Here is a 26324-nt window from a genome sequence, read left to right on the forward strand (position 1 = left end):
ACACACACACACACACACACACACACACACACACACACACACACACACACACACACACACACACACACACACACACAGACACACACACACACACACACACACACACACACACACACACACACACACACACACACACACACACACACACACACACACACATGCACACCCGGCATTCATCTAGTCTCTGTATCAAAGCCATTCAGAAACATTTAACACCCAACGAGCGCTGGACGGCCTGCGCGAACGCAACGTTTCATTAACTAATGTTCCGACCGAGATGGTACGTCCCCTGTGCTTATTCTGGCCTGGGAGCCTCCCTCCAATAATACAGTTTTTCCAAACACTGTCTTCAAGATGCAATAAAAAGGACATTCGAGCCGACATTCTCCCTTTCACAGGGAAGGGAGACCATTAGATGTTATACTAGAATAACTTTTCATGCTCAATAGCCTTCAAGCGGCTTATAAGGGGGGGGGGGGTTGAGACAGGGACCTTATGCTAGAGTACTTATTTTTTTCTGATCCTGCGCTCTCTATTTCAATATCGTGTTTCTCGTTAACCAGGAAGAGTCCCGCCACGTCCCTTTGTCTCGAGCCCGGGGCTGTGGCACACCGGGGGACGCGAGCCGAGGGCGTCTCTCTCTCTCTCTCGTACATGTGGCTTGGACGGGGCGGACGAGGCGCGGCGCAGGGCAGGGCAGCACGTTAATGAGGGCTAGGGAGAAAGATGGCTGTCATTGGGCTATAGGAGAGACAGGGGGTGGGGGTGGATACGGCACGCCAGGTCGGATGACACATTTCCACCGCACACAACAAACGGCCGATATAGCGGGCCAAGCCAAGGCCTGTCTGTTCTGCACATATGGAGGAGGCAGCTAACTAGTAGACAGGGCAGACTTATTTAGCGCGCGCGACCAAGGGGGTATTAACCCCCCGAAGCGACACCGCCAGCGAAATGTTAGCGGGCAGCTGCCGTGTGAATCAATTGAACACGCTACCGTATGCCACCGGCGTGCGCTGCGCCTGGGTGAAGCGTAACCAGAAGCGGAGCTGCGTGCTCCGGACGTGTTTTTTTTTGGGGGCACGCATTTCCTCGCTTGATTGATTGATTGATTGATTGATTGATTGATTGATTGAAAACTTTATTAACAGATTGCAGAATGGGTACAATACAGTACAGCTCAATACACACAATTGCTAAGGGGATGCAGACCAGAGAAAGACTTTCGTCTTGTTTACATCAGGGTCCCCCATTTTCAATTCATAGTGTCATTTTTAATTAATTCACGACCGCCATCTCTAAGTCAAAGGGTTCGGCGGGAACCCCCTGAGGAAGTCTGTCAGGAGGAGAAAGCGATGAGTCCTAGTTCCGGGGGAAGGGGGAGCGTGGCGTCTCCCTGTTAAATCTGAGCAAATTCGGTGAGCATGACCTTTGAACTCATACTGCTCTTAGGGTGAGAGCGGTGGCCGGGCATGTGTGTGTGTGTGTGTGTGTGTGTGTGTGTGTGTGTGTGTGTGTGTGTGTGTGTGTGTGTGTGTGTGTGTGTGTGTGTGTGTGTGTGTGTGTGTGTGTGTGTGTGTGTGTGTGTGTGTGTGTGTATATCTGTGTGTGTGTGTGTTTGTGACACTGTGTGTGTGTGTGTGTATATCTGTGTGTGTGTGTGTGTTTGTGACACTGTGGGAGTGTGGGTAGGTTTCTAATTGCGGATGTGTGTGCGTGTGTATCTGCATGTGTGTGTCTGCGTGTGTGGTAGTGTGGGTAGGTGTGTAACTGTGTATGTGTGAGCGTATGACTGCGTGCATGTGTGTGGGTGCGTGCATGTGTGTGTGTGTGTGTGTGTGTGGGTGCGTGCATGTGTGTGTGTGGGTGCGTGCGTGTGTGTGTGTGTGTGTGTGTGTGTGTGTGTGTGTGTGTGTGCAGTGTGTGTGGCACAGTATCCCAGTGTCCCGTGCGAAGCATTCCTCTGCACTGTGCTCATGCTCCCCCAAACAAACAGCTTCATTAGGCCCAAAATGAGAACCAGATTAGGCAGCAGTGGGCCTGCGGGGGCCTGAAATAGCGGCCGCAGACTTCTAGGCCATATCAATGACCTTGGCAGCCAGATGATACTGTCCGTACGCAGCTGCACGCGCATACACACACACACACACACACGCACGCACACACCTACACTCATACACACACACACACACACACACACGCACACACCTACACTCATACACACACACACACACACACACACACACACACACACACACACACACACACACACACACACACACACACACACACACACATATATATATATATATATATAATACAGTTCACTCCATGTGTCAACTTTGTCAATGGATGGAATCAAGTCCATCAGTAATAGTGAATCTATTTAATAGTATGCTTTCTTTCTGTGAAAAGGTATTGTATTAATGTTTTGCACAATGATTACTGTAGGGTAGTTTATGAACGTAATACTGAAATATGAATCCGCCTAATGGTTAATGTAAGATAACTACCATGTAAAAGGAAAGGGAAAAGATAATACAAAATTGGTTTTAATTGTTAAAATGACCTCAAAGAGATGATTTGGCTAATTAAACTGCCCCCGACCCCCAATTTATTTACAGGAAAGAATTAATCTGATTAATTATCTTTAATTATCTCTCACACATCCCACACTATAACAGTATTGTACACATCCATCTGATTGGCCAGTTAAAGAATTAAGATGATGTCATTAAGATGTGTAGTATTCCAGGATGTAATAAATACAGCTCAGTGGAATGATGAAAAGGAATCATATATATATTAAGGCTCTTGCATAAACCTTTCCAGGTAACAGCTCAGTCAATCACTCAAAGGCCCACATATTTTAATGTATCATTTCACTATGACATGTTTATTACTTCCTGGAATAATATACATCATAACTACATCACACACCTTAACTTAAAACTCAAAAACTCTCCAAACTAATTAATTTGTACAGGGCAGTTTAGTTTGGGGGATATGTGTGAGATTATGGGCATACAAAATGTGCTTGCATTTGGGGGGGGTGGAATGTTCCTAAATTATATTGAAATTAAAATCTACACAGGCCTGGCCCAAATGTTCATTAATATTAAGAAATTATTTAAATATGTTGCTTTAAATTGATTTGCTTTTCTTTGTCACCGTCTACAGCTTGAAAGGATATGGCCATTGGCCACACAGATAGCCCGGCCCGCCTTGTCTGCTCATCATCAGAGAGGGCTAATAAATAATGGCTGACCTGGACCAACGTCATCTGTGAGCCGAGCGCCAGCAGGATCTTCTCCGTCTTGGTGGGATAGGGGTTGTCTCTGTGCTTGTAGAGCCACTGCTTCAGCGGCCGAGCCATGTCCTGCAGGGCCTGGCGTTTGTGTCGCACCTTCCCGCCGTTCGGACGTCCCCTGCGAGAGAGAGAGGAACATGAGGGTCAGGCAGAGAACTGCTTGATCAAACTGAGAAACATGTTCAAATCATCACGTCACCCAGCTTCATAAAATGTCAATTGGACAGTTAATGAATTCCATGCGTGGCCAATAGGTCTCCAGAGCAACTTAGAATAACGGGGCCAATTAGATTATTCCCCAGTCCTTCGTGCCATAGGCTATAGACAATAATAGTGATTGCAGACATAAACATCCAATGCAGCTGTAACAAAGTGGGTCGACTACTCACAAGGAATCTGTTGTTATTTTAATAGTAGCCCAACCTTTTACACAGACAAATATAGCCCTGCATATTGATGCAACATTGATAATGACTGAAACATGCTGGTACTGTAAAATGAGGCAATAGCCATACCGAGCGATTTCGCTTATGCAGTGGCCTAACATGATCAACTTGAGACAATTAAATAAATAAATAAATAACTTCGAACAGACACGAACACAAATCGCTTAGTGAAGAAGAGCAGACAGTGTTGTGAAACCCTATAGCCTGCAGCACTGAGACATGGTCTGAAGGCACCAGTCAAACAGTCATGACAGTAAAATGACCATTCTATAATGTGCAATTTTCTCACCAAAATGCGCTATAATTAAAGTTGAGAGGGAGAGAGATGGAGAGATGGAGAGAGAGTGGGGGGAGAGAGAGAGGGGGGGGAGAGAGAGAGAGAGGGGGGGGGAGAGAGAGAGGGGGGGGGGGGAGAGAGAGAGAGAGAGAGAGAGATAGAGAGAGAGGGGGGGAGAGAGGGAGAGAGAGAGAGAGAGACGGAGAGGGGGAGAGAGGAGCCAAGAACTCGTCGCAATGAGAAACAAATGAGCTTACATTTCTTTTTAGATACAATTCAAAGTCGGTGTCACCAAGAACAACACTTTGTTGTCGGGTCATAGTCACAAATTAAAATAAAACAAATGTAATGCGTGTGTGTTGATGGGCTGTATAGGCTACTGGGCTATAAGGGATGTCGTCTCCCACCTGCAGCCTCCAGTGGTTTGAACCTGTAGATGTCAGTATGGCGCTGCTTCTGAGTTTCCCTCTTTATCTCCCCAAAAGCTCCAGAGCAGCAGATGTAACATATTTTCCTCTCTAACCTCAAGTCTGCCCGAGGTTCATGTTCTACAAATATTTCCCTTGTAATCTAGATCTGTATGAACATCCTAAAGAACATTTAACTCCGTGTTCTGAATTTTGGCGACACGCACGCATACCGCACCTCTATTTAATATTCTTCATTAGCACCGATACTCCCCTTGAGGTATAGCGCCTCATGGCCACGGTGTTATGCCTCGGTCTCCCCTTACACACTCACACACACACACACACACACACACACACACACACACACACACACACACACACACACACACACACACACACTCACACACACACACACACACACTCACACACACACTCTCACACACACACACACACACACATTTTCTCTCTCTCTCTCTCTCTCTCTCTCTCTCTCTCTCTCTCTCTCTCTCTCTCTCTCTCTCTCTCTCTCTCTCTCTCTCTCTCTCTCTCTCTCTCTCTCTCACACACACACACACGCACGCACACAGACACATGCACAGAGAGAGAGCGAACGACGCAATTTCAATAACTCCAGTCTGAGTTGTAAGATGTTTGCATAAGTGTAAACCCGCATTCACGTCTGATTCAATGTTGGGGCAAGGCATGCAAAAGGGCTACTGTGCTGTCTGCCAGCAAATAACCTAAAAATAAAAAAACGTAAATAAGCAATGACATGATATTTTCTTACTCAGTCTCGGAGGGGGGAAAAAAAAAAAAACATATAGAGGCAGAGCCATGTATATGATTGACTAGACCACACATGAAGTTGAAGGGCAAATTTATTTATTGGAAACAGATGGAGACGTACCTTTAAACACGCTACCGAACACGGATGACCTACATATTAATTTTAAGATTGGCTGTGTGGACATCAACACGCAAATGCAAGCCCAGTTGGGGAAAAGGTAAATATTAATTTCCTACAATTTCTAAAAACAATAGGATTATGTTGCGGAAAATCAAATAAGCCCCAAACCTCCGATATGATCAGAAACATTGGCTTGGAGATGAGGAATGATGTAGTGAAATGTGCATTTTCTCCTCATTTCATTCTGAGCGTTAGACATTTACGTGTTAGCAATAATAAACCAACTGAATTACAGTTAATCGGATAGATTACATTGGATTGCTTCTGTGCGTAAATGCGTAATCACGCACATGCTGCCCATATGGGACCTTTATTAATCGAAGAACGTATAAATTGCATGGAGGAAAGTGATTACCGGCTATTATTTAGATTCCTTCGTTGTTCTTTCATTGGGAACATATTGCACCATAGCACACAGCAGGGTTAGGATTATCTCATGGCCAACACTTTACACCCACTATTTAATAATGAAAGACTATGGTTTTTGATGTCTCCGTGCGCTTTGTGTTAAGAAAGTGAAAGGATCCACATACCCCGTCCTTCTGTGTCTGATGGCGGAGTTGTCTTTGATGGCTTGATTGCTGGAGAGAAGGTCTGAATGTTGCCCATCGATGACTTCAAGATAATTTCTGCTGCTTCTTTCAACCTCCTTCGCCTTCTCCTCAAACAGTACCTGGCTGCTCAACTTGTTAAACACAATTGTATTCATCTTTGGCGAGATAAGTCCCTCCGTTTGCTCTGCCGCGTCTACAAAGTCGTCCCGGGACGGTCAGCGCACTCCACAGTATCCCCGCGCCGCTCCTGTGGAGGAACAAGTGGAATATGAATATTTACCATCAGGCATGATCATATTCAGGTGGATTTCATACACAGTGCATATTGTAGATCGGCTTTGCTCGAATTAAAGCAAAAGGCGCAACTGTGGAGCGTTGTGTCGCATTCGAGGTGCATCACGTTAGTCATTGTCGGATCATTATCTTCCATAAACATAAACAGGTGAAATCCGTGACCGATTCAAATGATTGGCATTTATTAGCGCAATCTAATGTAGTGCACACACAAAATAAGTAAAAGGCACACATAAAATAAGAAAGAAGGTATACGCACTGACACTGTTTCCGATGCTCTCCAAATAACATTTGAACACAATTAAAACAATCCAAATCAAGCTGCATAAAAACACAGCAGCAGAAACTTTTAATTATTCCACGAAACTCCAATGAGCGTCAATGGCCATGAGCGATATGGGTCCATAAAGCCACATTTACTCGTGCGTAATGATGCCATTCTGTCCCCGAATTTGGGGCGACAATGCATTCCATCCCACTGCGTTGTTGCCGTGAAATCTCTAGCGTCGACAAAAAAAATCTGAGTCGTATCTCTGTGCTTTAATAATGACATTGTTCTTATAAAACAAACACAAAACGACCTGCCTCGGAGTCTTTAATCAGAATAGTTGATCATTGTGTCGCCAGCTTCAAGTCATAAAAATGTCAGCGATTCTTTCTGATAATAATTGAAAATCAAGGTTTACATCATTATTGTAGTAACCCCAGTCACGGGATAGGCACAATGTAATAACGGTGCCATCACCATATAACAATGTTGCCGGATATGTTCCAATAAATTCTGGATAAAGGTGTTTTATTAAAGTCAAACAAAGAGAAGAAGTCATGCCAACCGGCGGACCTGTGTCAGTTACCTGCTCAGTGGCCCTCCTGCGTCTCTCTGTTGTGTATAATCCTGCGTCCAGCTCCCCTTCCCTGCTCACATGTTCCCTTCCTCAGATCCTGAGCTGAAACCGCACGAACCGCGGTCGCTCCTCTGCTTTATCCAGCGGCCTGCGCTGCGGCGCCCGGGACCATGAATATCTCACCCTGCTCATGTTTCCTCGCACAGAGCCGCAGCCTGCGAACATAAAGTGACTGGTTTATGCCTGGTGCGCCGCCGCTCCGCGCAAAGGGGGGGCATCGGGGATGCAGCTCAGCTATTTCCATCTGTGTAGCCTTCCCTATACACCATTTAAGTCGACGCTGTTCAGTGTATATTGACGTTTGTTTTTCATTTGGATCAACTCGGGAGAGCTTTATCCTGGGAATTGAGCGGGGTTGTTGCTTGACATTTTTAGATCACACATTGTCACCAAATAACGGCACCCGAGTATAGGCTAAATAGGCAGTGCGCAAATCGCACAGGTGGCTTTTTATAACGGTCTCTCCCTCTCAATGCATGGCGATGCGATGCTCCATAGCTGCAGGCATGGATTGAACACAAACTCTCGCAATAACCCCCTTCTGAGAAATGTCTACACACAGTGCAGTCTGTAAGTCATAAAACAACTGAAACTAAAGCCTACGTATAGATACATAATGAACTCCCACCCCACCCCACCCCACCACCCCACTCCAAGTCTGAGTATAATACACAGTGGAAATGTTTTGGGTTGTTTTGGCTCTGTACTCCAGTAGCTGCTTTGGATTTTTTTGATCAAATAGATTTTAGGGGACCAAAAGTAATTGAATAACTTAACATCAACTTATAGGCTAAATAAAGCTGTTCATATTTGGTTGCAAATCCTTTGCAATCAGTGACTGTCTGCTACCTTCAAGTGGTCATTCATTACATTATTTAGTATGTCCTGCTGCTAGTAAGAAGCAGAGACCAATGCCCCTCACACCATGGACTCTCCATCAAAATGACTCAACATTATAGTGTAATTTTGTCCAGATATAATATAATCATCACCGCTCTCATTATAAGTGAAAGTACAGCTATATATTATGTTCATTTGTGCAATTACTTTTGGTCCCCCAAAATGGTCCCTGACTATATGCATAAAAAGGGCTACAATTCCCACACAGTTTACCGGAAATGGATGTAAACACCCTCAAATTAGAGCCGAGACTGAGACTTTAGCATTGTTCCATTTCAAATGCAATGTGCCACAGAACAGAAACAACAAGCCAAAACAACACAACATGCTTCACTGTGCTAAGATTTACAGACTGCACTGTACTTTGTTCCATCCATGTCGATCTCATATACTCAACGGGCCTACGCACAATTTCCAACGAGATCTGCCGGTTTTCTCTCTCCGATTACTCTCCATGTTGAGTAACACGCTTCCTGTCTTATATCTTTCTCATTTAGGCCAAGAAATGATCCCATAGGCTACATAAGGGGCGACAGGGGCTCAGGAGGTAGAGTGACTGGTAGTCTGAAGGTTCCCGGTTCAATTCCCGCTCTTCCTGGGCAGCGTGTCGAAGTGTCCTTGAGCAAGACACTTAACCCCTAATTGCTCCGATGAGCAGGTTGGCACCTTGCATGGTTGCCTCCGCCGTCGGTGTGTGAATGTGTGAGTGAATAGATGAATGTGAGGAACAAAAATTGTAAAGTGCTTTAAAGCTATATAAAAGCACCATTTACCATTTACATTAAAAAAAATAAGTTGCAGGCCAGGGCTACATTTGGGCAGAGTAAGGTTAACTTGGGTAGGCCTATCGGAGACACCGCTGGGTTTCACTGTGAATGTAATTAATCAATCGAGAGTCCCAGCCAAGAATAAGTCGATGAAGTGGTTTGGTGACATTCAGGAAAAATGCCACTCTTCTATGGCCGTGCCACCACCACCGCTTAGCTGTGACGAGCCCTCTCATCGGCTGTAATTACACAACTTGTTGTGTTATGGGCACGTGACTCAGGGTTCTCCAGGTCCTCAGCTGTGTGCTCTTTTGGGGTTTATCCAGGGGTAGTGATTCGGAGGACGTGACTAAGCAGTATAAGACCTATATGAAGGGTTCGAGATCTGTGTAATTATTGTTTATTTGCGCTTATTTTCATTTAACGGGGGAAGTAACTTTTACTAACAGTTTGTGCAAACACGCCATGAACGACTCAGTCATGTAATCACTTTAATTAAGGTTGCAGAGAGTTTATTTGCACTGGTTATACGCGATATCTAAGTTTGCCTTCTCCCCTGAAGTGAACCTATGTTACCTGCCGTGACCCGCAAGCTGTTATCTAAACATTTTGGGATCAGCCGGCAAGACCAGTCCCCCCGGAGATTAAACATTTCAGAGGCCCATCAGAAGCAACTCTTTAATCTTAATCTATCAATTACCATCTCTAAAGCCTCTGCTCTGACCCACTTCTGTATCTCTCGTCTAAAAGCCTCCCCCTGGCTGTCCAGTGTGGGCGTGTGAGAGTATTTCAACAGGTAGAAGCACAACATCACTCATGAGAGTCCTGTTCTGTACAAGTTGGGTAGGAGGGTATGTGGGGGCCGTCTGGCACAGGCTGCGTGTAAAGCAACGAGTCTGCAGACATCTCTGGATTATCTCCAGGAAAGGTGCCAGTTTTGGGCTGATATAATATTTCTCTGCTGTCTAATCCTGGTAGTTCTACATGGTTGATTGATTGATTTTATTTTGACAATATATAAGTAAACATGTGACAGAAGCACAGTCTGGAATACTGCCAAGGATAGACACAAACAAGCTCAGAGCTTATTTCCATTGTGGTCCTTGTAGGGGGGCAGGGGAACGAAGTGTTCAGACATGCATCATACAGACATCGTAAAGACACATGACATCACACAACACATCACATAGACATAACATAGACACATAAAAACATGTAAAAGTGGTACATGACTTGTGTCCTGTAGCCAGTGGTGCAGTCGTAATATGGGAACTGGTAACACGCCACGCACGCGCACAACGAATGGATAGAGCGCATCTTTGTGCGCGCGTACTTCTGCCTCAGTGATCATCTAGTAACACGGCGTGTAACCGCGTGTGACCACGACTGCACCACTGCCTGTAGCTGAGCAGCACTGCACTGATATTTATTGGTACCCAGTGGTGGAAAGTAACTAAGTATTTTTACTCCACTACAGTACCCGAGTACACATGCGCTTTACTCAAGTATTTTCATTTTAGGATACTTTGTACTTTTACAAAGGAGCTATTTGTACTTTTTACCCCACTACATTCTTCTGAACCCATCAGTTACTAGTTACTTTGAAGAAAACGATTTTGCATAGAAAACATGGCAGAAATGTATGAAGATCATGTACTGTCGACTTCAAGAGGACTCGATGATCAGAGCCAGTATAACTGGACCACATACCACTTTAACATAACCTTTAGAGGTCAATGGTCGTTAGAGGCTTGAATGCTCCCAAGGACTGGAATACACACTCATGTAGAATGCTTATTTTGACTTTTAATACATAAGTAATCCTTAAAGATCCAGTACAACAGTGTTTTAATTCAGTCATAAATGGCTTATTGTGGAATGTTAATGTCATAAGTATAATCTTTTCATCTTCAGATGTATAATTTGTTTTGATAGAAGTGTTTTAGGTCACCCTCTCTGAGCACAGCCAGCTCTCAGTAGACTGAGGGGGCGTGGCCTTCTGTTCACTAGACACTATATAGATGCTTGACTGTTAAGGACTCAGTGTACACTGCCGGTGAGCACCACTCAGCTACAGTAGATCTAGATGTGACTGTAACCTGTATGTATTATGCAATGTTTCAGAGGAAGCAGATTGGATATCTGAAATGGCGTGATTCTGTTGATATCCAGGGGGATAGACATCAAAGGGCTTTAGTGATCCTTTTCACAACAACAGTTCTAACATTTTGGGTCATTTTATATTAACATACCTTCTGTTAAAAATGCAACAAGACTGAAAAACACTGTACATTGTACTGAAAATCTTTAAAGGTCTGTGTCTTATAAATGTCATTTTCCAGTGTTTAGCATTGTTTTATAGCAATGGGGGGTTAGTATCAATGTGTCTCTAATTACCATATTGGCGGATTGCTCTAATTCAGTTGAGACAATCTCCACCAGTGAATTAGGTCATCCTGATTTGACTGTTTTGCTGACGTGAATAAGGCACTGATCTGCATAACTAACTATATGGTTGTAGCAGCGCAACCATGCGAGTGGAAATACCTGCACTTCCTCAAGCGGGTGCCGACAGAGAGAGGCAGAGAACGAGCGAGCGAGAGAGAGAGATAAAGAGGGAGAGAGAGATAGAGAGGGACAGGAGCTTCTGTCGGGGAAACAAACAAACACACATTTACACACACACAACCTGACCGGCGCGCGGGGAAACACAAACACACACGCATTTACACACACACAACCTGACCGGCGCACGGGGAAACACAAACACACACGCATTTTACACACAACCTGACCGGCGCACGTGGAGGGTCTTCTCCCTGGTAGAGAGAGAGAGAGAGAGGGACCGCGCACAGGAGTGTGTAAATGTGTGTGCGCGCGGGGCTGGTGTGGGGCTTCTCCCTGAGATAACGCTGTCAAAATATCTTTGACTCCCACGCGCACGCCCATATTCCGATCCGTGCAATAATATTCACAGCGGTATATATTGTCATTTGAAACAAGTTACCAATGCATTGTCCAGTGGGATTATGCCCCCCGTGGCGAAGTTAATTAGTATCCCCCTCAATCTCTCTATATCTCTCTCTGTGCCAGTCACAGATTGTGGGCGACTGTCACTCAAAGCGCTTATGGGTGGAGCGCAGCACAAACAGCTTGGAATCTTGAAGTAGAACAATTTTGCTTTTGAGTAATTGATTAAAAATATAAAACAATGAATTCTTTTTGAAAAAAAAACTTTACAGATGTGTTCCATAGACTCACAGGAATTGTGTAAAGTTGCCCAAATAGTGAAAGGAATAGCAATACATGTCCCCTTTAAGCAGAACTTTGAAAGCAGGACCTTTACGTTTACCAGAGTCCTATTACCAGAGTATTTCTACTTTTAAGGGAACCGTGTACTTCTTCCACCACTGGCGGTTGATATCTTTACACAATGCTCCAAATCATTCCCATCTACAGTTGCAATGATGAAAACCTCAACGTCGTGTCGCACAGACGTGTCAACCGCTCGAGTTTCATCACCAAGGCGGTTGGATTCTCTTCTTAATACTTTGATGTAATTTTGGATTAAGCATAATTCTCTCGTTGTATTTCACCGCTGAATACATGCTGTCAAGGTCCTCGCCTAATGGAACAAAGGCTGTGTTTCTTCTGCGTTTCCTCGCTCGTAATGGCTGGTTTATCCATCACACACGTCTTCCCCCTCCGCATCCAGAGGAGCTAATCTGCCTGTGGTTTTGGCCCGCTCCGACACAGGGGTGTTTGTCATTAAGCTTTTTATTTCTCCACGTTCATTACATTTTGTTTTCTCCTGGAACAACCAGTACCTCGATTTAGCTCTGATCCCTTTGCAGAAACACACCATCTGCTTATGAGGAGACAATTAAGTGTTTATGCTTTGTAAATAAAACACCACTTGCAGTATAGAGAGAGGCAGCAGAGAAGCGTGGGAGGAGTGCGGCAATAGAGCCAGAACACGTCACGTCATTCCTCACAGTGGCACGTGCAAAGAAACAAGACGCAGGATTTGATCTTGTTTGAGGCAATCATGGAAGTGAAAAGCAGACATCCAGTTGACATCAGGAAATCAGCAGAAACTCCAAGCAGGACATTCATCATTCAATGAGTATACTGACATTTGGCTAGAAAGGTACCCATTATTTGACATCACTGTTACGTCAACACCTTATGCCTTTCCAAATTAATTTCTAAATCCAGAGCCTATGCAACCCATCTGTCCCTCGTTTAAAATGTAATTTTCACACCAAAGTTGGAATTAATTTTGCAGCATGAACTAAGTCAAGAGTTATATAGCAAGGGCCAGTTTTAAAAAGCCACAGACATATTTGTTCAAATAATTTGCCAGCTCGGTGGAAAATGTGACTAGTGTTAGCCGAGCGTTCAGGTTGTTTAAAATGACCCAGCTAGTGTTTTTAAACATTTCAGACACTAATCAGAAAATATAAACGTGCCGCGTCATCGCCTACTTAAAAGTAATCAAGAGTTCAACCTAAATACGTTTAGAAGCTGTTCGGTTTGGTCCTTGAAATTACAGTGGAGAATAATTGTAACTTGGGAGCACCCAATACCCATTTTAACCCTCCTGTCCCCTGTTCTTCTAAATAGAGACTTCTAACAACACACAAATGGCTACTAAATAGGCACATGCTACTTCGCTGGGAGGAGCTGCTGGTTTGGACGACCTTGATGGATGCAGCTGTCAGCTAACAAGCTTCCAATGCAAACTGGATGCTCAAGGTTTGTTGCATTCTGAATCCCAAGTTCGATGAACTCATACCAAGTATACTTTTATACAAATGCGACTTGCCAAAACGACTCACTCATGTAAGAATAACAAAAGAGACACACGCGTATGAATTGGTCATTTATAATGTGGTCTGAGATGTGGTGTGAAATGTTTCGGTAATATGCATATGTCATCGAGTCATGATTCTGGTAGTGCTATCTTTGGTCAGGGAGCCTCCGAAACATTTCTCTTTCGGAGTGTACAGTCGTGAAGCTCTCAAGTATTTGAGAGAGTTAAATGGCCGCCCTAGAGCAAATGAAAGGAAGGAATGGGAGACAGTTAACATGGACAAGGTGTTAGTCGTAGTACAATTATTTATAGGCATGTTAGACTTTGGGATTGGGATTGGGTTTCTTCATCGAGCGATTATCCTTATCATTAGGGCACAAGTATCTTGTGTTTTTATTATACATTCAGATCTAGCCCAGCTAGTGAATGCTGTGAATAGAGCAGCTGACAACTAGGGAAAGTCCATGTGATGGCTTGGAAAGACAGCTGACAGGAGGTAATAGACCCCATCGGGGCTGGCATGGGTTACCACCCCATTACAGCAGTGACACAGACTGTAAACAGTTTAGCTGCACCCAGAAAAAGCTGCCACAAATACAGGGAACAGACCCCTAGAGTCAGCGAGAGCGAGGGGCGGAGGATGACTCAGGCAGACCGTTACAGACCATGGACTGGACTATAAATTGGATGAGCAGTTCAATGGAGGACAGTATCTCTGACCTTTCCTCCAGAACTAGAACACACACACACACACACACACACACACACACACACACACACACACACACACACACACACACCATTATGAGTAGGATCAATGCATCATTGGAGGGCAGGGGTGTAGTGGTAGAAGGAAAGAAGCTCCAGGTCTCTAGGTCCTTGTGGCAGAAAGTAACGACAACAAAAGGCCTCAGAAGACATCAGGGAAGGAAGAAGTGCTTGGTAGAAGAAGTGCTTGGTAGAAGAAGTGCTTGGTAGAAGAAGTGCTTGGTAGAGTAAGTACTTGGTAGAAGTGCTTGGTAGAGGGAGTGTGGGTTTGCCACATTGATCAGTATTTCTTGAGAAGTCAGTCGGTTTGAAGTCCAGCGACGGGTAGAAAACCACAGTTTCCATGGATATCAGTAACCCTGTCACTGAGGAGGAGGAGGAGGAGGAGGAGGAGGAGGAGGAGGAGGAGGAGGAGGAGGAGGAGGAGGAGGAGGAGGAGGAGGAGGGGGAGGGGGAAAGCACCGGAGATGTAGACGGTACTGAGGCCAGTCTGCCGGTCAGAGAGAAGAAAGCTAGAATGAAATGGACAAGAGCAAATGAAAGGAAGGAATGGATTTGATAAAGGTGTTTGACATAGTACAATTATTTATAGGCATTTTAGACATTCTTTTGGCAACAGGAATTGGGTTTCTTCACCAAGCGCTTATCCTTATCATTAGGGCACCATTATCTCATGTTTTATTATAAATGGGAGTGGATTGGGCAGACTTACAGACAGGCAGCAGTGAGCTGGACCAGAGCGGAGGGTGATGCATTGTTCAGGACATTTATTAACATCAGATTCATAGCAGGAGAAGGCGGCCAAAGAGAGCCGAATGTGATGTAACTGCATGTCAGAGCAGAACAATGCACCTTTGAATGTAACTCAAGCATACAGTGGTTAACAGACATGTGCTTACGACTGCACAATCAGTTACAGCTTTAAAGAGGATGTTCTGCGATGACTAGCTGATGATCTGTTGAGTCGGTGCTAGTCTCCCCCTCAGTTGCATGTCTCCCCCTCAGGTCCAGACGCAGTAATATCTTGTTGAAAAGACCCTGATGAAAAGTCCAAGATAATTATCACTTTTGGGTGAGGTGCCCCTAGGAGGCTCTCAGGTTGGTTCAGAAACCCAACAACGAGTGAAACCTGGCCGCCTTATGGTCCACAGCTGTGCTCCTGGAAGTGTGACGCTATGTCAGCGTCCGTCTGAAGTGTGACGAGCTCCGCATTTTCTGAGCATCCTCGCCCCCCAATAAAGATCCTCAGCCGGTTCGTACCGCGCCGTGTAATTTTCGGTCCGCCAGGTTTCCTTGGGGACGTGTTAGGACTCATCCTGAGGACGTGGCCAAAACGCTCTCAAGTGACAATACTTAATTTTCGAGGACTGCTCTTTTGACAGCTTCTTTCGTCCCTACTGGCTATAATCATTTCTTTCCTCCCAGCTGTGGTGTCACGAAAAGGCAGGGAATGCTCAAAAGGGCTTTAAGTCACTCGCAACATCCAACTTTACATCACAAATGTAATGGAGTAAGGTTAGCTCTGGCAATATCTGTGTCGAGATTGTCCTTTTTCCACGTTTCCCTGCTAACAACAAGTCTAGAGTGGACGCAACGTAGCCGGAAAACCATGCGTTTTTCCTTTGGCCCGCCACCCTGTTCGGCTCTCTTTATTGGAGTTAACACCATGCAATAAATACATCCACCAGGCATTGCTTTCGTGTAGCGTTCAATGACCGCGAAGCATAATACAGTGCAAGCTTGCAGGAAGGGGGGGGGGGGGGGTGCGAGGTTAGAGAGAGGTAGACGGTGAGCGCTGAAAGAGAAAATTAGCCGCTCTAAAATATTAGCATTGATGACACAAGTAGTCGTTTTGGAAAACCCAAGGCTCCTCCCTTGACCAAAAGTGGCCCAAACATCGAAATATTATCTAGTCTAGAGGACCTAATCAAATCATCCTGCTACATTTATGTCCATGGGAAAATCTTTCAGTGTTGTCAAGATATCTTGGTCGACACTCCTTTGGTAATGGCTGAGAGGGTTTCCTTCATTGGCTCTAATGAAATGATCTCCTAATACTTTGATCACTGTTTAGTCTGTTTCGTCAAAAAGCACATTTTCTCTCGAAGACGCCCAGTTGAGTCCAGTAAGTGATGTACAGTACACGACCAAAGCCTCGGCTGTCATGGCCAATGTAGGTATATTGTTAAGACTGTTGAGCCCTTTATGGAGACGTTACTCTCGCAGCCCTGAAACCTGACCCAGACCTTGTGGTACTTGCCCACTCATTTCTCTGTTTATTTATTGTCATGCCAGCTTGTTATTTACACTTTATGGATGGGAACGCTGGGATTCATTAGGGCAATGAAACCCTTTTATAAATGTCTACAAAAAAAAAAAAAAAAAAAACTCTGATGGAAGCGGATTACAAGATGGCACGTTGACCTCTCCAGAGGAGCTCTGGATCGAGGTGATGTGAGGAAGCGAACGCAGAGTGCAAAACGGCGGCGAGAGAGAGACACAGCCACGGGCCCGGCGGTGTGAGAGCAGGCTGTAGTGATATAAAAACCTAATTTAATCGGCTACCAGCGCTCCTCTCTGCTGTTTGGATGGAGCTCTGAGAAGCCCTTGTGTACACGCGCGTTTTTAATGGCTGCGTTGCAAGCAAACCTCGCTGCTGCTGCTGTGCAACAGTTTGGGATCTTTCTTTTCATTAAGAACATGGCACTTAGCCTGTGGGACAGAAAGCCACTTCTGATATCTGGAAGGAACTTTTACTGTTTCATTAGTTTCTTTTTATGAAATATTGCTGCAGTGCCCGGGGAGATGTGGGACCTTTAAAAACTTCAAAAGAAGACAACAAGCATTGTTTCGTTTAATGATGCAGATTGGTATCGGCCCGATACAGGCTTTAAAAAGGCACAATCGGTATCGGACTGATTTGATTTCACAGCCAATACTTGGCCCAATTGTAGAATTGCCATTTTTGTGACCTTTATACAGGTAGAATTGTGCTTGATGCAGGTGACAATTGAACAAAAGATTAACACTGACAAATACTGTAGATTTCAGTAAATGTCTCCTTTAATTTGACTTTATTTCTTACAAGCAGTGTTGTAACACCCATGATACCACTTTCTGAGGATGTGTCCAAAAATCGTATCGCCCTCAAGAAGCCATATCGGTGCCTCCCTTGTTTCACTATGAATTGGAACTAGAATCACAATAATTGAGCCCATTTTCTCAAGTACAGCATGACCATAAACAGCCAACGATATAAACGCCTCTGTCCGCCCCAATTGTGGATACACATTTAGTGAGAGCAGATTCTGTATTTCCACGAATAAATCCTGTGTTTTGTGTAATTAATTCTTCTTGAATGTGGTTTGTGTCCATCACCCCAGACATATGGAGAATCACCCAGTGGGAGTCTGGACGTTTAGGTCAGGCCCAATGGTGAGAACAGCCCCTGCTACCAGGGCAGATGCCAGGGCTACATGTACTCTCACAAACACCAGGGACATCCCGCTGCTTCTGTTCCCTTTATAAACATCATGAGAAGCGCGGGATCTCCGATGGCGACTACCGAGGCCGGAGCCGGACATAATTGCTGCCCCTGCCGAGGCGCGGAGACACAACCTCTAATTTCCTGTGAATAATGTCCCTGTGCCGACCGGCGCAAGCTAAGGAAAGTGGCAGTTTCCTTTCTCAGAGGCATTGTGGCTCAACTAATATATTCAACTGTGGCTTTATGGCCAATGGGCCAGAGGGCTAGGCTCCCAACACCAGCTCACTACTTCCGCTTGGCCTATCCCCCATGGCACTCAAAGTGTTACACAGGCTTTGGATGGTGAAATGAAGCCGTATTTCTTTACGACAACAACAATAAGAGGCCTTTTCGACTGTAAATCAAGACTCCTCCGAGTCCGACACACTGGAAAGCCATTGTGGATGGGAAGATCCACAATATATCTGTCTCTTTTTAAGCTCTGTGGATAATGCTAAGCATCTTGAACTCTCAGACAGCCGCCTCGGCTGCTCCCCACCAATTGGCCTGAAACATGAAGTGGAGAGTTGCACACATAAATTCCTCCCCTCCAGTGGAACATGCAACATTTGTTTAATGATGTTAGTTATGCATATCCTTCCAGTCAGCAACCTCCGAATTGAAACACGGAACAAGGAGGGGTGGGGGGGGACAGATGGAGAGATACAGAGAGAGAGAGAGAGAGAGAGAGAGAGAGAGAGAGAGAGAGAGAGAGAGAGAGAGAGAGAGAGAGAGAGAGAGAGAGGAGCCAAGAACTTGTCGTAATGAAAAGCAAATGAGCTTACATTTCTTTTTAGATACAATTCAAACTCGGTGTCACCAAGAACAACACTTTGTTGTCGGGTCATAGTCACAAATTAAAATAAAACAAATGTAATGCGTGTGTGTTGATGGGCTGTATAGACTACTGGGCTATAAGGGATGTCGCCTCCCACCTGCAGAGAGAGAGATTATAAAGCTTTGTGGGAGAACACTAATGATGAAGGCTTTCCTCATTTCTGGTTTAGCTTACCCATTGGGTCACGTTTAAAACCTTCCCAGAGAATCTGTTTTGAAACATGGCATGTTTTGGAGGCCATAAAGCATCTTGCATGGAATTATTGAGCCATTAATCAATATGAATTTGTTTGCTTTGAATGGTTCAGAGATACCACTATGCTTCAAGATCCAGCTCCAAGGTTTCTGGAAGGAGTTGCCTTTTCAGGGAAATTTAGTTAAATTCACTCTCTCCTCTCCCAGCGGCCCAGTTATATCAGCTGGTAACACTTAAACATCAAAGAGCGACAAAGTGATTTTCAACCACATATCTTTTGCTAATTTTCCATATTCGCGTGTAACTTCATATTAATGATTTTAAGTTCCTTGAGCTTTGGGTGGCAGTCTCAGCTAAGCTAAGCTAAGCGGGACCAGGACAGTGGACATACGTGCAGTGGTAGGGAGTGGTAGTCGTGCAGAGCAGGCATGGAACCTAACAAGGCCTATTTTCACTAACCATCAACACTGGACAGAAGGCATGGAACAAGGCACGCTCAGCTCAACATGCTGCACTCACACAAACAATCACTGAGGAGATAGTGGTCCAAAGCATGCAAAGAAAGAGAGACATGAAACTGCATGGAAACGTTGATCATGCGCATGAACATGCGAACGACTACAAAGCCGTAATTGATAATAAAAAAAAAAAGTGTTTAGAAAAACTAAAAACTAAACAAAGAATAAAAGTCATGAAAAAGTAAACAGTAGTTTATGTCCTCAGAATGACCCTTATTCCTCTCTTGGATTTATTTTTTATGGCCGGTGTTGAGCAAATGTCATGCTAGGTTCTGCGGAGAGAGGTGGTCCCTGTTGGCCATACATAACTGTAATGTTTTCTTTACAGAGAAAAATAATGAGAAAATACATTCTTACTATTACTTATAATGACTCCCTCTACCCATAATGCGAGACAAAGCGAAATTAAGTTAAATTCATACCTGCTAATATTTGCAGTGCAGAAAAGGACATTCTATTGTGTTCCGAGCAGTTATCGCCCACATCATGCCCAGTAATATCAACGTTGATTGAATTTACGACTATTATAACATTTACAAGAATGTCTCGATCTCAGACTCCCTGTATTGGAAAATGCTTGCCTCGCAATATAACGACCGACGATGCATTATTCTGTTTATCCAAATGACTCATTGGAAGCCGAGCGTGTTCTGTGTTTGGGTACGCAGCCTACGCTATAATATCCGCCATCCCTCTTTTTATGGCTTTTTTTTTGTGTGCGTCGAAGGAGTAACACATCCAGATGTGGGTACTGTTTAGATATCATGGTCTCGTGTGGATTACGTAAGGAATGCGAGTCGCGGCGAACATACAGCTCCTAGCCGCTTCACTCTCAAGAAGTGTGTGGGGTATTTGGCGTGGGAGCAAATTGCATTTATTGTTATCAACAAGAAATCAGGCGGTCCTCGGCACTTTCAAAAGAAGCAGAGAGAGAGAGAGAGAGAGAGAGAGAGAGAGAGAGAGAGAGAGAGAGAGAGAGAGAGAGAGAGAGAGAGAGAGAGAGAGAGAGAGAGAGGCGGGGAGGAGAGTGCTTCCTAAAACATTTGTCTAAAGTCCTAATTGATGTAAACACAGAGCGAGGGATAAAAGCTTCCTGCGAGAAGAAAGGGATTATGAAAACACACTTCATCATCACTCGTTAGGCTGTTTTTTTAATGTTTGTTTTCAAAGTCTTATTTATGTGCCAACACTGTCCAAAAAGAAGCACCCTCAGCATGGGTCATTTAATCGATGTGGGAGACCATCCGGGGTGTTGTTGTTGTTGTGATTGGGCGGTTGTTAACCGTATCGGGCCTTGTCATTGGCCAAGGCCAGTCGTCTGATGTTGGCCACACAGCCCGCGGCGGCCTCCTGCAGGGTCTCATCAGTGGAGCCGATCATCACCAGAAGCAGCTGCGGCGACACAGAAACACAAACACGTTATTTGTCAAATACAATAAATGGACAATAAATGGATAGGACGTTCAGCCATAGACTTACCCCTCCCCCCGACACACCACAAATTGCCTTCGTGCAAGCCATCAGGCTCCACAATCGTGGGCATGGACTGTTGCCAATAGTTGGGAGAACTAACGTCTGGAGAACTTGAGAACTGTTAGGACTCTAAATTACTAAACACTTCGCAGACTCTGGTGCAGTGTGCTACTACGATATATACCATGTAAATGGAGTGCATTTATATAGCGCTTTTATCCAAAGCGCTTTACAACTTCACATCCACCCATTCACCCACCCATTCACTCATGCATTCACTCACCGATGGCAGAGGCAACCATGCAAGGTGCCAACCTGCTCATCGGGAGCAATTAGGGGTTAAGTGTCTTGCTCAAGGACACTTCGACACGCTGCCAGGAGCTGGAATCGAACTGTGAACCTTCTGATTACCAGACAACCGCTCTACCTCCTGAGCCACCGTCGCCCCATGTATAACCAAGTATACTACTATTATTATTATTATTATTGATTGGATTATGCTATTCCAGTAATATTACTATGTTCTACTCTATTATTATGACTATTTCTATTATCTTTTCTGTCCCTGTCCCTCCCCATGCTGCCATGACACCTGGAACAATTGACACTTGACACTTGACTTGACTTGGAATTAAGCCCGGGTGACAGATTTCCACAGTGCAACGGACACGCATCGTTCCATGACAACAGGACATCCAATAACAAACAACAGACTATGTGTATCACTCTACATATATGGACTCTGAGTACAGTATGACGGCGTACAGGTTGCTACAGTGAAGAGTGTCCAGCACAGTGCATTAGACAGGTCACGAAGTTAGTTACACTGAATAGAATATAGAAGACACAATTCCCCCGGCTCCGGATCTACAACGTGGATTCTAAAACAATAGATACAAAATACAAACAGAACAGTCGTCTACACTACAGGGCATGTGGAAGCTGGTGGTCTGAAGGGCCTCTCTACTCCAGGCAGGCCAGTATATCAAGGGATTACTTTCAATGCAATCCATACTGTGCGTCCTGCCACCCATGATGTCGGCAAAGAGAGCAGTGGCTGCGCTGCTGTGACTGTCCCACGCTGCAGTGGCATGTGGTGTGTGTGTGTGTGTTTGTGTGTGTATCTGTGTGCGTGTGCTTGCCTTGGTGTGTGTCCCATTTTTAACCTTCCAAACCATGCCTCAGCAAAGGGGTTACAGCTGCGAGCACACATGCTTCTGTAAGTTTGTTCAGATGAAAGTGAAGCGAGGCAGCCTCGACATTAAAAACCTGAGCGGCGACCACACCACTCCACAGCCTTGCCACCGCTCTAAAGGTCACGTTATATCCCACTATTACTGGCTTGTATAATGGATCTGTTTGATCTTATTGCAGAAACACAGGTTTTTCCTCTCTCCAGAAATCTCTAGCTCTTGGGGACACGTTTTCCTTTATTTTTTCTATTTTTTTTTTTATGTTTGTGGGTTACATAAAACTGCACAGGCAAACATTTTTATTGTGTTCAAAAGAGTCACTTGTTTTTACCGTGGTATCTATGTAAACCCGAAGCCTACACAAAGCGGCAGAAGGAAACGCGTGCGGGTGGCCGTGGTACCGCACAGTGCAGCATGACATTGCTGTTTTTTGTGTTATTGTTTTCTTTTTTTGTGTGTTGTATCCAGCGCAAAATTAGTACAGAACATTTGTGGGAAGCTGTAGGGGCCCGAATAGAAATAGGAGTAAATGCCGGCAGAGGCAGCCTGGCGCAATAGGCCTCCTAAATGTGTTCAATGTGTGCTCCTTCGTGAAATCACAATGGTGTGCCATTGAGCTCTCCTAAGCCACACGCAATTATTTTGGAGACCTTCTTGTTTACATCCATAATCAACCAAAGGCAATGTTAAATCCCCAAACTAAGCACTTAAGAGAGTCCCAAGTACCAAACAAAATGAAGTCCTCATAAATACATTAATTGTTCAGGCATTTCAGGCCACGTTTGAACCGCGCACATCAAGGCCCAGGCCTAATTTTCGACGTGAACATTAGCCAAATTGTCAACAGAATGAGAAATTGGCTCGACAGAAATTATGCTTTTAAAAGAACTCCTTTAACAAGAGTATTTCAAAGGCGGGCTTAGAAGTGGTATTTGTGCTGGCTCCTGTCCCCCTGGGTTCAGTGTTGTGAAAGTGAAATGTCACATCCTCTGTGATCCTAGGAGCAACGGAGTAAAAGAAAAAAAATGAATACAGGTATCAAGACTGTGTCAAAAGAAATGAACCTAGGACATCTTCGACAGCTACGGATGACATTCGTTTTTAACCAAGCAGTGTGACGGATCTGTTCTCTCTCTCTCTTGCCCCCCCCCCTCCATCCACCCTTCTTCATTGTACCAGTGACACCAGATGTCCAGCCGGAGAGAGAGGAAGTGGTGAGATTCCATCGTCTGCAACACATGCTGACAAACTGCCGCTGACATAATGCTCACAAATCATCATCTCTACTGATTAGGCTGCGAGTGTGGAGACACGCACCCGTCCTCTTTATCAGCCCTACATCTCCTCTCATCGCCCCCCCCCCCCCCCCCCCCCCCCAACAAGAGTAACCCAGCGTTGGACTCGACACGCTCGACCGGTCGGCGCTTACCTCGAGACGCCCTCGAGTCTGTTTTCCCCGCGCTTTATCGTCGCCCCCATAATGCGTATCCAAGTGGAGGTTGAGGTTTGAACCCTGACCTCTCCTCCCCGTGTTACATGCAAACTTTGGAAAAAAAAGAAAGAGAAAAAAAAGAAAAGAGAGAAAGAAAGAAAGGAGGAGGCTGCTGCTGCTGCTCCGCACATTTGTGTGGTTAGCGGCCGGGCCAAGGAAGAGGAGAGGAGAGCGGACATTCCCAGAATGTTCTGCTCAAAGATAAATAGTGAAAGGAAAACAGACGAAAGATGAGGCAAACTATCTCCTCTCCATGTAAGAGCACGAACGGGCGGCGGGCCCGAATGTACAGTGCAACCCACTAAAAGCTGAGCAAACAATATCCATTCCTCTTGATTATAATCGCGTCGTTTTCGGAGGGGAAAACCATGTACTGTGCGGAAGGCAACATGTGTGTCAGCGCCTCTCAATGCACCAGTGTGTCGGGGGGTGGATATGTGAAGCAACTGCCCTTGGTTTTTTTTAGAAGATTTTTTAAATAGCATCCAAAACACCTCTGAAAAGCAAACTTACATCCACGGGCTCCAGAAAACATGCAGCTTTTCCTCAGACAAGTCTCTTTTGTGAACAGAGAGGATGCCTGAGGAGAGCCAGAGGCTGTGCTTTTTTTGCCAACCTCATAGCATGTTATTCAGACGCAGCCAAATAAGGTCTCCCGAAGTGCACAGCTAGGCTAAGATAAGCGTGTCTCTCTATGCTGGCGTTTTCTCTTCCCCCCCCCTTCTCGTGCTCTCTTTCCCTCCCAGCTGGGATCTCAAAGAATATAATACACCACTTGTTTGATATTCCCTGACCGTGGTAACACGAACACTTTTGCCCCTTGCGCTTGAAAAATGAATCGTGAGTCTGAGGTTTTCTAGCACTTCAAGAAGAGCTCCAGTGAGTCCTGACCTCCAGGAAGGGTGAGCTGGGGAAACACGCTTCCCTGGCTGCTGCTTTCGAGGGGTGGTGGGCGGCGGTGGTGCAGCGAGGCATGCGGTGTGGGAGGGCTGCACACATTGTTGCATGTGCTGCATGCACGTCTCCCGTCACACATGGAGGTGTCACGGTGTTAAGTGCACAGTGTTGGAGGCTGCTGTTTCCTGCAGGAGTTCAGGTTTACACCCCCCGCCGGTCTGACAGCCATTATGCCCCCACCACCGCCCGCCCCCCCGCGCAGCCTGCCGTTCCCATGTTTCAGGCTTCCCTGTGTGGGCAAGCAGCACAAACAGACGGCGGCCTTTAGCCGGGCGGAGGGGGGAAGTTACTGAGGGAAGTCAAGGTAAACAACATTCCCCTAAAGCCTCCAGTGAGCCAAAGAGCGTTTACTGTAGCTGGCTCCTCTCTCACAAAAGAAAAAGTGGAACGGGGGGAGAAAACAGAGCATTTAAAATCAATGACTTTTGGGGTCAGAACTCATGGGTGGAAAGTCTGATTGTGAGAGAGAGGAGCAAGACGGAACCCGATGACCCGTCCCGACCTGGATGATGGGAGCTACTCGACACTCCCGGGCCAGACCTTGGAGAGAGAGAGAGATGTTCTGGTCAGAGAGGGTCCGGGACATTACACACCATGGATCTCAAGATACACAGAAGCCAAAATAGAGCAGGGTAGCATGTAGGGCCAACAGCATCTGCTCACCACATCCACAACCTGAAATCCTCTTACACTGAGGGCATGACTAAGAGGAAACTTCAGGAATATTTCTGAGGTGCCTTGTATAAATTCCACTGTTGCCTCTCTTTGACTTTCTCATTGCGTCGCGTTCTCACCTGGTCTCTCTCTCTCTCTCTCTTCTCTAATTAATTTCGGTGTAATCTTTGCCCCCCCCTCTCTCTCTCTCTCTCTCTCTCTCTCTCTCTCTCTCTCTCTCTCTCTCTCTCTCTGCTAATCTTTGGCTCCCACTGCCTCATTGCCCACTTTTGTAAGACAGAAAGAGAGAGAGCGAGAGCGAGAGAGAAAAACAAAACAAACATTTACAGTGCCTGGGGCAGACATGTGCTCATGGCAACAACAGTGCAAACGTTTTTCTCATTTTGATTTAGCGAAAAGCCTAAAATACATATCAGGACCTGCCTGGCAACCACCGCACGCACACACTCTGGAATTCAGCTGGAAATGACCAATAATTACTGTTCACATTTTGTAATTTACATCAATTTACCTCACAACGCTGTTCTTATGAAAGAGCCTCTTTAATACGAAAAGCCGGCTAAAGCTGTCTACAAGGATTTATGGTTTCAGCAAACAATCCCCAGTCCTCTGGAAGCAATGTAAAGCGAAGGAGGAGAGGTGTGTTGGTTTTGTCCGCGGGACAAAATAAAGCACATTCTTATAAAACTGTGAGATACCAAGTGTAGATGTCAAATCAAACGGGGAGAGCAATTTGTCTCCGACGGTACATTTCTCTTTGCCCTGGTACACATTTCCTCTGGGAAAGCAAGCTCGCCGGGTCCCATCCTGAAACAAGGCTTGTTCTGAAAGTCCGAACAGACTTCCTCGGCGAGGCCTGGCGAGGAACACCTGCAACCAAGTCACGCAACGACTTAAGAAAGGGCAAGATGGGGTCAAGTCCCCCCCCCCCAAAAAAATATGCACAAATGCCTTTTGGAACTGAACGACACGCGTCTAAAACAAGAAAATCGATTCCGATTTTTAACAATATTTTTAATTAAAATACAAGGCACTTATATTGT

At 45.3% G+C, this 26324-nt stretch overlaps 2 protein-coding genes across 2 annotated transcripts in view; both read right to left on the bottom strand.

The window, feature by feature from the left end:
• Positions 1-6166, bottom strand: part of mkxa (mohawk homeobox a) — a 12830-nt gene extending 6664 nt beyond the window's left edge. Inside the window, exons 1-2 of the mRNA XM_084325839.1 lie at positions 5944-6166; positions 3269-3428 (exon numbers count right to left, since the gene is read on the bottom strand). Of these exons, the coding sequence (XP_084181965.1) occupies positions 3269-3428; positions 5944-6119 (336 nt within the window). The 5' untranslated portion in view covers positions 6120-6166. The remainder of the gene's footprint in view (positions 1-3268; positions 3429-5943) is intronic.
• Positions 6167-20762: 14596 nt separating this feature from the next.
• The window catches only part of odad2 (outer dynein arm docking complex subunit 2), a 64872-nt gene continuing 59310 nt past the window's right edge, over positions 20763-26324 (bottom strand). The window contains 1 exon segment of the mRNA XM_084325840.1: positions 20763-20883. Within this exon segment, the coding sequence (XP_084181966.1) occupies positions 20770-20883 (114 nt within the window). The 3' untranslated portion in view covers positions 20763-20769.

This window comes from Notolepis coatsorum (assembly GCF_963971535.1).
Source record: "Notolepis coatsorum genome assembly, chromosome: 12".
NCBI lineage: Eukaryota > Metazoa > Chordata > Actinopteri > Aulopiformes > Paralepididae > Notolepis > Notolepis coatsorum.